At 45.0% G+C, this 13,886-nt stretch overlaps 1 protein-coding gene across 8 annotated transcripts in view; it reads left to right on the plus strand.

The window, feature by feature from the left end:
- Nucleotides 1-13,886, plus strand: part of add3a (adducin 3 (gamma) a) — a 98,958-nt gene that overhangs the window by 67,042 nt on the left and 18,030 nt on the right. For all 8 annotated transcript variants that reach the window (XM_065954122.1, XM_065954120.1, XM_065954135.1 and 5 more), the window contains 3 exons: nucleotides 10,068-10,206; nucleotides 11,379-11,530; nucleotides 12,511-12,591. In XM_065954122.1, the coding sequence (XP_065810194.1) occupies nucleotides 10,068-10,206; nucleotides 11,379-11,530; nucleotides 12,511-12,591 (372 nt within the window). The remainder of the gene's footprint in view (nucleotides 1-10,067; nucleotides 10,207-11,378; nucleotides 11,531-12,510; nucleotides 12,592-13,886) is intronic.

The following is a 13,886-nucleotide window of genomic DNA, read 5'->3' on the forward strand; positions in this document are numbered from 1 at the left end:
GTGTGTGTGTGTGTGTGTGTGTGTGTGTGTGTGTGTGTGTGTGTGTGTGTGTGTGTGTGTGTGTGTGTGTGGGTTGCGCCTGCGGTCACACAGTGTGATGTACGATATTTCTGCTTGATGTGGTTTTGAACATGAGCCAACCAGAGCTCATGTAGCTGTAACAGGTGGCTCTCTGCGGGCCGTAGTGACTCCAGCTCTTACATCAGGACGGTCGGCCTCTCAGCTGGTTCACGCTCATTCAACAACAACAACAACAAAAACAGGCGTGTGTCCCCAGCTCGCCCTGCACACATCGTTTTCGGCCTGTTGTCTTCATTCTTCTTTATGCACCTCTCTCTCCTCTTGTTTTATCCTCCGCCCCTTTTTTTTTTTGTTTGTTTTCTTTCCAGTGTTATGGGACCAGCGGCGACTCCAGATTACATGTTGTCAGGCGCTCAGATGGCAGGCTGTATTTAAAGTCGGACCGTTATAGAGTAGGCGGGACTGCAGCTGACCTCATCCAGCATGCAGAAGTGTTTACCACATGAAGTCAAAGGCTACAGCCGGACCTTGAACCACCTCACTCCCTTCATGACCGTCTACACTCACCAGTTGGTGCTGCGTTACAAACATGCATCAAAAGTATGCACAGAGGGAAAGTAGGGCGACAGAGGGAGGGGAGACAAAAGGGAGGGAGGGGAGATAATGCATGCACGTTCAAACTGTAGCTGTCACCGGTTACATGAAATATGTAACAAATTCATCCTGTACACAGTTTCTTGGTGCACTCGTAGTAGAGACACATAAATATTAACCACATTTTAACCTGAATGTCTGTAGTACCTCCACGTCTTCACTCAAACTAGAGCAACAAAATCCTCCAGATTAAGGAAGCATTACAGTAAGTCACATTTCAACACTTCCTCATTGATTCAGAATAGAACATGTTGTTCCCTGTGTCTGTGCTATAGTGCAGATGTTTAGAAGGCCTTTGAAAGTAAAGCGGTCGTTTGTGTTTGTGAACGACATGCGAGGAAGTGGCCTTGAGGTGGTTTTCTGTTTCATTCTATACACAAGACAGTGTGGATACACATTGTCTCTGCAAATCCAAATCTTGTATTCTGCGGTTTAGCCTCTCTGCTTAGCAGCTGGGAACTGGGTTGCCGTGACTATTTGTGACCCACAAAGTCAAGAGGTCAGAAGCTCCCAGAAGTCTGAAATTGAATCAGATGAAATTGAATTTGGGTTGTAATTTGACATGCTGCTTCTATTTTCTCCTGCTCCTATTAGGTTTTCAGCTTCTCTCCTCGGCTCTTCACGTCTTGTCGCACAGATCGCTCACCCAAAGAAGTGATTCAGAGATGCCGAGTGGTAAATTTGCTCAGCTTGATTTTACACGAGTCCTGTGGTTTTTCAGAGGAAGTTCACATCTGCTCCTCTTCCAGCTGAACATGCCAAAAAACACACAACGTTGATACTTCATGGTGCTTTGTCGGGTGGTGCAGCGAGCGAGCCCTCCTGTGTGAATGTCACAGCTTCCTTCTTTCTTTTTAAGTCCTCAAGGTCTCATATGACCCGACATTAGCTGTTGAACTCACTCCAGAGACTCTTTTTAAAAACCACCGCCACTCCCCTCAGAGACGTCTCTCAACAGCTGTGTTTCTGTTTGGTATTTCACGACGTCCCACGGGTGCTGAACTCAGAGAAACCTCCGGCAATGGAGCTGTGACCTCAGGATAAGAGAGAATTACACTGTGAGATTACTAAGTCTACTTCAGTGCATGTGCGAGCGAGCTGCCACTTCCAGTGTCGACATCTGAAGCTAATGCAGTAGGGCAAAAAAGTGCAGTACCTAGAGTGTCCACACGAGGCTGGATTCGCTCCATAAATATGACTGTACAAAGCCTGAGTGGCGTCAGCGGTCTGTTCCTGCAGGGGGCGCTGGTGTCCCATCGATGGCGGTCTCCATGCTGGAAATGTTGTCTCAGTCTAACTTTCAGTCAACGACAGGCTGAGAGCTGGAGCTGAGGCGGGTTTTAAGCCTCCTGACAAACCGTTACACCGCGCCCACCTGTCAGTCAGGTCAGCTACACACTCCCAGTGTTGAAAACAGAAGCCGGAAATTTAAAATGCTAATGCTTACAGCAGAATTAAACCTGCTTACACTCTGTCTTTAGTCGTGTTAGGGGCGTGGCATATTTTAGCTTCAGTTCCACTTCTTTGCCTGTCTGAAGGTTGAGTTGTTGCAGACAGTGTTTCCAACATGGCGACCGCCATCATTTGGCTTCAAAACTCTGCTTCAGAAACAGATGGGTGCTGTCACTGAGACTTTCGTCCATGTGTTATACAGTCGATGGTTTCTACTAATTCTTAAATGTGAAATGTCTTTCTCCACAGCAGCTCAGTGCTGAAGGCCCGCCTTTACTCCACCTGCTACTAGATTGACTGAACGTTGGGTTGAGTCAGCATTTCCAAAATGGCAATCATGTCGACCTCATGCATCCTTTGGTGTCATAACCAATGGGTGATGTCACTGAGACTGCAGCCATGTTTTATTCAGTTCAACCCAAAGTCAGAAGAGTAACCTCTGTGACCACGATGTCAACTTTATACAACCCTCTCCAGCTTTCAACTATAATCCACTTTATCATTTGCAGTCAGTCAGAAATGTTTCAGGAAATCATTTAAATAAATGTTTAGATGTTTTTTTTTTTTAATTTTATAGAGGCAGGAAGTCCCTGTGCTGTGCTGCTATCAGAGCCAGTAATGGCCTTATTAAGCCGGTCGGGTATCAGACATGACGTGACAAATCCACATTAAATACAGTTTCCTTGTCGATGGCATCAGTTCAGTGTTATGAAACCAGAACCGTTTGTTAGACTCAGTCAGTCACGACAGCATTTGACTGGCTCTCAGTGCCACAGTAATCCCCCGCTTGTTGCCTTACATAAAGGTGATTCCAGTTAGTTACAGAGAGTGGATGTCTGTTACACAATTTCAGATTTAGGTAAAAGAACATCTAAATATACTCTACCTCTGGATCTGTAATCGGAGACAAATACACTACTATGCTATACAGACTCGTCTCCAAACAATGAAACATTTGGTCGTTTTTAAGAGCGATATCAATCCCAACAATCGGGGTGAGTGAGTTCATCCCTCGCTGAAAAAGGAAAAGGAGTTCATTCAGAGTAGGGAGACGCTGCAGCTGGAGTCGGGGACCAATTTCACTGACGCACACTCTCGAGGTGGGATTTGGGGGGGGGGAATCAATAGACTTTGCAAGCTTGCAGGCTGGCACCTCTTTGTAACACTGTCATGTTGTGGCGGCCTGAAAGAAGAGCATTGTGCTGAAATAAGTGGAGAGGTTGTGAGTGAAATTAAAGGCCTCACCTGGTCTGCATGCGTGTGTGTGTGTGTGTGTGTGCGTGCGTGCATCTCTACATCTACACCTCATGTATGTTTCTGCTTCTACTTGTCTGGGTTTATGCCAGCTGTGATGAGATGACCAAGAGACCTGGTATTCAGGTCACTCTGTTCTCTCAGGTGACCTGTGACGAGGTGTCGTATGTGTGAGAATGTAATCTGAACCTGCGACAGGAAACGACACAAAAACACAAAGTTTACAGCAACGAGGAAGCCGGATTAGATATTTGATATCAGCTTGTAAAGCGTAGGTTAGTTTAGTTATGTTACTTGATTTCAGACCGGCTGAATCACAGTCTGTGTTAAAGGTCCCATATTATGCTTTTTCTGGTTTTATATGCCCTTTAGTGTGTTTTCCAAGTGTCCTGTGCATGTTTAGGCACATCTATGTGCACGGAAACGCGGCTTCTCCTACGTCCTCCTGTTAGCTGTAGCATTAGCTGCATGTAACGCTCGGTTCTAGCCCCCTTCAATAAAAATGTGTCAGTGCGACGTCATTGTCAGTGTGAGATCACTGATCTAAGCCCATTGGCTCGTTGTGGCAAGCCCTGCAGCTCATGTTGAAATTTCCGAGAAGCGTGCTGAGCAACTGACCAATAACGACAGAGCAGATCGGCAGACCAATCAGAGCAGACTTGGCCCACGTGGGGTCTAACAGTGTGGGCTCAGCAGAGAGTAGCTGACGGACTCAGAGCGGAGAGAGAGCAAGGAGGAGCAGTTCATGAAAACAGACACTTTTTTCAGACTTTAGCTATTGTGAATGTACAAAAGTAGGTACATAGATTAAATATACGAACCCCAAAAAGGGCATAATATGGGCTCTTGAAGGTTATTTAAAATGTTCCACACTTTACTGCTTTTAGATTTCAGGTGTATTAAAACAGTCTCTGTTAAATAGTTATAGATAGATGCATAGAAGAGGAATGAACACAGCAATCTCGCAGAAACATGGGGGCGCTGATAGCGTAGTGGTTATGATGCATGCCCCATGTACGGTGGCTGTAGTCCTCATTGCAGCAGCCGTGGGTTCAAATCCAACCTCGACCCTCTGCTGCATGTCGTCCTCCCAGCGTCTCCAATCTCTCTTCAACTGTCCGATCTACTAAAGGCAAAAAGATACACACACAAAAACTCGCAAGAAAACACCTGCACACTTTCTGAATTTCTCAAAAACATTGGCGACGTTTCAGTTCCCAAAAGCGTGCTTGCAATAGTTTGTATCAGAAAACAGGGATTCAACTTTAAAGGGCGCCTACGGCTTCTATTTTTTTGTGAGCATCATAGTTCCACCAGTCATGAGAAGTCGTGTTGTCCTTTCCCACGGGGTGACGCAGAGCCCTTTAGGTGTCGTCTGTGTTTGAAACAATTAGGAAGCCGTATAGAAGGGAAAGACGAGGGAAGGAAACTTCAATGGAAGTCATAAGACACGAGCTCCTGTAAGACTAGAAATATCCTGTTGTCTTAAGAGTTTGAGGAACGGTGTCTATTGTCCCTCGGAGAATGTGACTCCCATAATGCTTTTATGAAAACGTTTGTTTGTCTGTTTACTATCCAGAAACAGTTCAGCTCCAATAAAACGCTCTTTCAGGAAGCATCTGCCCTGATGTCATGTCCTGAGGTGAAGCCTGAGTCGTACAGCTCATTCAGACTGACTGTTGGAGGAAAACTAGGAAACCATTTCCCACCAGGGGAACCTGTGGGTCAACCAGAAGGTCGGGGGTTTGATCCCCAGCTCCTGCAGCCACATTTCCCATGTGTCCTTTGGCAAGGCACTTAACCCCCAAGTTGCTCCCACTGCTTCATCGGGGGCGTATGAATGTGTATGAATGGACTTGTTTGAAGATCTTGAAGATGTTTCACCTCTCCCCCTCCAAAAGGATTTGTCAGTTCTGAACTAACTGGGGAGCGGAGCTAGAAAGGAAATGTCTTCAAGATCTGCAACCAAGGCCAGTTGACTTTGGATTACCATGACCTGGATGACGGAGAACCTACATGTACTTCTCAAATCAACATTTCCTCACCGTCAGTGGCCATGTTTCAGTGCCCCATCCAGTCTCAGGCTTTGACCTACACAAACTTCTCGTAGAAGTAGATCAATCCTTCAAATCCTAGACCCGTCGTGTTGGAATGTTGATGTAGGTTTGCAAAGCCATGAGCAATACTTGAAACGAGACGATGTAGACCTCTGTTGTTGTTGTTGTTGTTGTTCTTGGAGATGGTGCGCTGCCGGGAAATCAGAGACATATTATATTACATATTACATATTATCTTCCTTACATGCACTCTGTGAGTAGTTACACACACTAAGATTTTTTCTCATAGTCCACTACACAGCTCCTACATTGCACCTTTTGTACATTTTGTGTTTTTTATTTTTTATATTTTACATTTTTTATTATATTTTATATATTGTAATAGCGTCTTATACTGTATTATTTAAGTTGTTGCTAGTTCTGCTTTATTTCCTTGTTAATTGTTTAGCACCAATACACCAAGTCAAATTCCTTGTATGTGTAAATGTACTTGGCAGTAAACCCTGATTCTGATTCTGATTCCGATATTCAGTGACGGTTCTTAGGCATTCACCAGTTGAACCAGCTCTGCACCAGTACTAGCACCAGCTTCTAGTTTACTTTGGTAGAAAAGGGGGAAAATCAATGTCAGTAAGTGGCCATGTTTCAGTGCTCCATCCGCTCTCAGGCTGAAGAGTTGGACAACCTCCAACCTGTCCGTCGACTTAATACTCTCAAGACTGCTGCTGTTCCATTTTCAAAGATTAGCCTTTGCCATTTTGGAGCAGTCACGAGAACCCTTCTTCATTTCTCTGATTGGATCCCTTTTCCCCCTTGTGTATACGGAGAGGCCTGGCTGCTTGTCACTGCTTTTAATCTTGAAGGATTGAGGATATGGGATGGATATTTTAGCTGTTGTTCGGCGAATGTGGTGCAATGATGTAATGTCATTTTAAAACTTCTGTCCTTGTATTTTGTTTGTAAGTCGAGCAGTCACGCAACAGCAGCAAAAAAACAAATCACACCCACATGTGTGATGTTGTTATTCCTCCAGATGTGGAAGGTTTGCTGAAATATTAATGATACGATCCACTTTAGGCCCAAGGATTAATCTGTATAGATGATGGAAATCAAATCCCTGCTGTCATAATCTTCTTGGAAACACACAAACACAAATTGAAGAGCAGATGCCTGCTGGTGCGTGCATGCATGTTTGTGTCGCTCGTGTGTTAAGTCAGAGGATTCTTTCCTCAAACAGTGAGTCTGCTGTGTTCAAAGTTTAATTTGTATGTACATTAAAGGAGCACTACGTAACTCTGGTCCCTAGTGTTTGAAATGGGTACTGCAGTCCAAATTCAAAACATTGCAGAGAGCTGTTTACCCCCGTTAAACCAAAAACCGATCTTGAATGCTTTAACACTAGGTGACAGTGTGTCAGTTTTATTTTAACAGCACAGGGTGGCAGTGTCACCAACATCTCTAACTCACTGCTCACTATGTAGTCCGTCGTACAGTGAGTTTCACATTTCGTAGTCCTGTCAGAATGCTTCATAAGAGTCATTACACTCTGTAATTTGGACTCAAAGTGTCCCACAATGCATCTTGAAAAGAAGTTGACAGCCAATGTTCACTAGCCAAGCACCTAGCCAAGTAGCGGATTTGATTATTAGCCACAATGTCATAATCATCACAGGTAGACTGACCACGAGCTACCTGAGTGTGAAACGATGGTTTATGTTCTTGTATAAGACACAAGTTCATCTGGTATCAACCTTTTAAGAACAACATGGTTTATTTATGATTTTGGAGAAAAGAACTACACTACCCACAATCCTAGAGTGTCACAGCGACATCTCTGATTGGCAGAGCCCTCTGTTAGCAAGGTAATATGTTTACCGCCCCGTGAACTTCGGCTGTCGGCTGCTACCACTGAAGTTCTGTGATGTTCAGAAAGAAAGGGCAATAAACTATCATTGCAATGGATTGTGGGAAGGGTAGTTCCTTCATTCCTGTAAAAAAAAGTATATACACAGTCTTGTATCTTTGCCTTTTTCTCTGTTTTCCAACTGTGCAAAACCTCACAGGGACGTAAATATCACACCTTTTTTCGGCATTCTGAACAGGGCTAGTGCCAAGATAGCATTGAGCTAACAGGCTTTCCATCAAACTCAACCACTTTTCTAGTGGAGTCGAGTGAGGAACGCACACTCTGCCTGAAAATTGTGTGTCTTTTATGTGGCTCAAATAAACTGAATCTTTAGCGCTGTGGCTCAAATGTCAAATTATCAAACTCAAACTATTCCATGAAACAGAAATACTCAGAATAACAGCAACAGCTGAAAAACAAAAAAACTCTGACCCACCGCCGTCAGACATCCGCAACAGGCCTGTTTCCATAACAACATCGCCTCTTGGGACAGAGGAATGTCTGGCTCAGGGTCAGAACCAGCGGTGCTCCGGGGCTTCTCCACTTATGAAAGAAACCCCCCCCCCCACACACACACACACACACACACACACACACAGGCTTAAAACCAAAGACCAACTCTTCATTAATATGACACTAATGGACAGTTATCTGCCCACCCCCCGCCTCTCATCCAGTACCCCAATGGGACTGGGGGACTGGATGAGAGGCGGGGGGTGGGCAGATAAGAGAGGAAGTAATGTGTCAGAGATGTTTCCATGCAAAGGAGAAGCTACATTGGGGAAAATGTTTACGGTTGCTTTTACACTTGGAATGGAATAAAAGCATGAATGTTGGATGTAGCTGTGCTAGAAGAGTCAGCGCAGTAAAACTGTGTCCGGAACTATTTTTACTCTCAGACTGGGCCACAAACAACCATCACTGGTTTCCTTTTTCCACCACCAACTTTGAGTGGACTGGCAGACGAGACCAGTGAAGACAGTCAGACATTTCCATCTCTTTACCAAACACTGAAAATATCCCAGAAATAGAGACAGACTCCAAACTTTATGCACCCTACAAGATCGATCAGATCCACACCACATTTCTGGAATCTGAGAAACCTCTGACCTCTATGTGACACACGTTGTGAAGTGACAGCTTAAAGGGATACTTCACCCATTTGCATTAAGCTTTGTATAATTAGAAACCTGGTAGTATTTTTGAATGGTTGTGCATCCCGCCCTCATTTTCACCTGAGATGGGCCGAGGACGAGGAGCCCGGGCCGGCTTGAGTTGGGGCGGACTGGTAGTGTCAGTGCTCTCACTTTTTGCCTATGGACACAGATATAGAGTCTGTTTTCTGACAGGAATTTCCAAGATCAATTCTGGAAGAAATCTCGGAATCAGTTGAGGAAATGGCCTCATGTGTTGAAGTAAATATGTCTGTAACTAGATGACCTTAGTGGGAGTGGCCTGCAGTGCTGTGCATTCTGGGATTTGGTGTCTTTCATCCACATGAGCCAAAAAGACACTTTCTGCCTTTTCTCGGCCAAGAAGGCACCAACTTCAAAATGTATTTCACATTTCTACATATATGTATATGACCCAATGTCAATACAGATTCATGTTTCAATGGGTGAAGTATCCCTTTAAGTTAAGAGAATTCAGCTTGAGAACTGTCGGGGAAAGCCCTGTGATTGGCTGGTGAACAGTCCAGGGTGTAACCCCGCCTCTTGTCCAATGACAGCTGGGATGGGCTCCAGCCAACCCCGCGACCCCAAACGAGAAAAGCGGTAAAAATAATGGATGGATGGAACTGTTGGGGGAAAAGTACAGTAAAATGGTGAATATAAGTCGCACCGGTTTATAAAAAGCAGTCTGTGTTTGGAGGTTTAAACCGTCTTCATCGTGTTCATAGACGTGCAGTTTCTGTGTCGCTCTTTTAGTTCCGTCTGAGAACATTCCCTTTGATTGAAAGTGAAGCATGAAATCATCCAGTGCTCGCCTTAATGAAGCACATTCAGTGTGAATCTGATGCTTCATAAGAGCATGTTAGAAGTTTAACGTTCTGTGGATTCAACACGAGGATTAGCCACACACTCTCCACATCACCCAACAGCCGATCGTGATTCACCTTGTAGGGTACCCAGCCAATCGTGAGCCAGCTTCGTAAAGGCTTTGAAGACAATTGAGAGTGACACCCAAGGAGCTGGTCTAATCTGTGATTAACACGTCTCGCTCTTCCTCTGTGTCTTTATTCCCACTCTCCCCTTTGCTCTTAATGTTCCCACGTCTCTTAAATCTTAACGTCCCTGTCTCTGTTAATCCCCCCTCCCCTTAATCTCTCATTGCTCTCGTCTCATTTCTGTCTTTTATCTTTTCATTTTGGAAAATGTCATCACATGTCGAGGGGATGGACGGCTCGGAGGCTCCCTGTTGAAGTGATGTTTAAGCCGCATAATACCTGATTGAGGGGGAATAAGGCGCCTCAGCTTTTTAACTTGGACTTCTTCAGTGATTGATGTGAAACAGACAGGTGTATGATACGGTTAATTTTCAGGCCTAAAGTACGCCGTCCTGTCTGCAATAAAGGAATTCTGGTCTCATTATTTCCTCTCTCTCCCTCTCTCCCTCTCTCTCTCTCTCTCCTCTCTCTCTCTCTCTCTCTCTCTCCCTCTCTCCCTCTCTCTCTCTCTCTCTCTCTCTCTCTCTCTCTCTCTCTCTCTCTCTCTCTCTCTCAGGCCTTCAAAGAAGAGTTGGAGGGTCTGATCCAGGAGCAGCAGAGGAAGGGGAACAACCCCACCGGCCTGCTGGCCCTTAGACAGATCGCTGACTTCTTCATGGCAAGCTCTGTGGCCGGCTTCAACACCTCCCCCCTCAGTGAGTACCGTGCCGTGTGCCGTTACCCCGGGCAACCAGACACTAACATTTAGCAGAACATGCCGCCCTCGCCCTCGGGGTGCTTTCAACCCCACTGAAAAAAAGAAAAACATCACATTTCTCGAGGAAAGGACATCTGTACCGATACGTGAGCTTTTAGTGCCTCGGGGCATAAATACTCTGAGACGACCAAACCCCAGACGCCGGAAGAGCTGCGCATATTTCTCTGTGTTTTTGATCCTTTGTGAGATCTGACCAGGAGTCCATATGTGATGTCTGCTTCCAATCACAGCGCTGGAATGCACAACTAATGTTGAATTACATGTCGAAAGGCGATGTAGCAGTTGAGTTCAGCTTGTCCTTTAAACGGACCCTTAATGAGTAAGTCTGAGTCGGTAAACAAAGTGTTCAAGGTCAGAATGTTGTTTACTTCACCTCCCAATACGAGGACTCTGTTTGATGTGGAGCCAGATGTGTCAGACACATCATTAGTTAGGGAGACAGATGTTGGACGCTTGGCTGTTGTTGTGTCAGACTTCTCATACCACCCGAGTGATTAAAACCGTTTTCACAAAAACAGTCCTGAAAACATCTCGATCATTTCAGGAGGACTGAAACATGTAGGTTTTTTTGTTTTCACACATGCAGCTCCTTCCACTATGAGTTAATTTATCCTTCTTTCATAAGGAGAATATGATTTTAATTTTAAGGTGACATCAGAACCAGCGGTGCTGAACCGCTGGTTCTGATGTCACCTTTAAGAAAAAGATGAAGACCCAGCTCTTTCATGAATACCTACTAACTTAATGATGATGGTCTCCATATTATTGATGATGATGATGGTTGTGACGATCGTTTTTGCTTGATAATGACGACTTATAAGATGGTTTCTATACTGATTAGAGCTCTCAAGATCCAATCGGACTCAAAGCTGATTGTTTGCTCTTACTGACATTGTTTCCTTTTTTCTAGATCCTTGCTTGTGTTGTACTTACTCTCTGATGTACGTCACTTTGGATAAAAGTGTCTGCTAAGTGAATTGTAGAATAGTAGAGTAATCTTACAACTTTCCTGCTTCATGTGCAAATCAACATGGAACCTGCCGACCGCCCTGATATAAATATATACTCTGCTTCTTTCTCTTGACTTTGTGCAACATGTCCTGTTTTCAGGTCTGGGGATGGTCACTCCCATCAACGACATGTACGGCGTGGAATCCAGCACGATGGTGAAGGGCGAGAAGCTGACCCGCTGTAAACTGGCCAGCCTCTACAGACTGGTGGACCTGTTCAGCTGGGCCCACTTCCCCAACTCCTTCATCACAGTAAGAGGCAGCAAGAGCACAAATGTTTATGAAAACATGCATGGTTTAAGAATTAAAAAAAAAGATTAAAGAGACAAAACCAAAAGAACAAAAACACCACAAAAAACAGGGAAAGAAAAGAAAGGAATGTGTGTGATAAAAAGTGTTTGAATAGGTGTTTATTGATGGATAGGTGTGTGTGCATGTTGCTGTGTGACAGGTGATAGTTGTAGGGGAAGGGGGGGCTTGAGGATGAGGGGTAACCAGCTGATGTAGGAGTGTCAGACCGAGGCGGTGCCTGCAGGAGGGGCTGAGAAAGACTTCTTCCTGGCCCGGCCCCTCAGGGTCACTCCCCAGACTGCAGGGAGGGAACCTGCTAGCTGCAGGGTCCAGGCTACATGTTTCAGGGGGGCTGCTGGACCCTAAGGGAGGAAGCCCGGCCCCCCACAGGGTTCACAGATTTGCTGTCAGGACTGTGCATACTCTTTTTTTTTCAGCACATTAGCTGAAGTGATTTCTGACTCCTCGCTGGTTGTCGATGGCATTAAGATCAGATATTTGACACACTTCATAATTCAAAGAGCATTGATGCCACAGCAGAACCAGGCAGGTAAACGAGGAGGAGAGAGGAAATCAGCACAACAATTTGAATATAATTTACAAACAGTCTGTATTTGGCAATCATCATGTTAGCACCCATACAAAGTGAAAAACAAAACAAAAACAAACAAATATGTACAACCTATCCCACCAGTCTTATTTTACATAATTTTGTTACTATACTGTCCCCATGTTTTTCTTTGTCCTGTTTGTTCATTTACTTATTTTGTCCCTCTTTCTAATTCATTGATTTTATTTACTGACCCTTTTCCTTTTGTTTTGTTTGTCTGTTTGTTTTTGTCTAAATCTGCTTTCAAAACTGAATCGTACCACAGTTCCCCTCTTATTTGTATAAAAACAAAAGAGCATTGTCTTGAAGAGCTTCATGTTTCTTGTTTCAGGGTCGTGTCAGTAAAGAGCAGGACCACATCCTCATCATCCCCCGAGGGCTCTCATTCGCCGAGGCGTCTGCAGCCAACCTGGTAAGAAACCTGACCAGTCGTAGAGCCTGTCACATACAGCAGCTGTTCAGATACATGAGTGGAGTCCAAATGAGATTTCAGGGGTCAAACAGAGAATACGACAAAACAAGGGAGGACTGGATACGAAGATCAAGCTTTGATTTGAAGTTAAGTAAAACAAAGACGGCTCGCACACTGCAGGGCTCCACCCGGTGTTCATCAGACTAAGGTCACATCGTAGAGCGCCCTCTGAAATACACCTAAACACAGTCACATAATCATTGATAAATGACATAATAACACAATCAATGAGTGAGAGAGAGAGGCGCCTCTATCAGTCCGATATTTGCTGGACTGTAAAACGTCAGAGATACCGAGACAAAGATCGGATCTTGTCCCTGATCCCCTGCAGAGAGTGCGAGACTTCTTCTAGTGGTATAGTCAAGACCACACTAACCGAGACCAAGACAAACCCGAGAGCAGAGGACAGAGACAAGACCAACACGATAATTTAAAGCTTCCTGGCAGAGAATAATTCCTCAGATGTTTTCATGTTTCTGGAGGAGCAGTTTGTTTCATATTCTCAAACTAAGCCACATAACTCCACGTTTGTTCTTCTGTGACATTCCAAACGTTTGTTCTGCTTCATCTTGCTTCTTTCCTGTTTTATCTTCAACACCTGTGCAAACACACACACACACACACACACACACCTGTGTAATGTGACTGCAGTCGTGGGTCGACAGCTGGATTGTATTAACGGCGCTGCTGACGGGCAGATTTCACAGTCTGACCCGCCCGAGTGTTTTGCAGCCTGAGATCTACAACCAAACTGTGCCAAAGTTGAGCTGCAGCTGATAACCTGCTCGCTGCTGCCACCTGAGAGAGAGAGAAAGAGAGGGGAGGGGGGAGTCAAATCTTTCACAGGTATGCATCGTGCGTTAGGAACTCGGGAATAAATACAAAAGTTCACATGTTGGGATGGATATAGTCCAATCAGGAGAGACTTCAGTATGATGACATCATACACTCCTAGGAAACGAGGCCAACACCAAGATAGGATAGCCCCCCTGATGGAGTCTAGACCCTTCTGCTTCCCCGTCCTCCACACACTCCTTGTTATCCAACTTTCCACCCACTCGAGTCACATTTCAGATTCTTCCTCACACGTCCTTTGGCTTCTCTTTATAATTAGCAGTGCTATGTTTGTCAGAGGGGCCTCCGTGTCAGCTGTGACCCTGGGGCGCTCTGAAGGACGTGACGGGGTGACCCCATCCTGGACCGGCCATGTGATGTGTAAACCCATCGATGTTCGA

This window comes from Labrus bergylta, chromosome 1 (assembly GCF_963930695.1).
Source record: "Labrus bergylta chromosome 1, fLabBer1.1, whole genome shotgun sequence".
In the NCBI taxonomy this organism is placed as follows: Eukaryota; Metazoa; Chordata; class Actinopteri; order Labriformes; family Labridae; genus Labrus; species Labrus bergylta.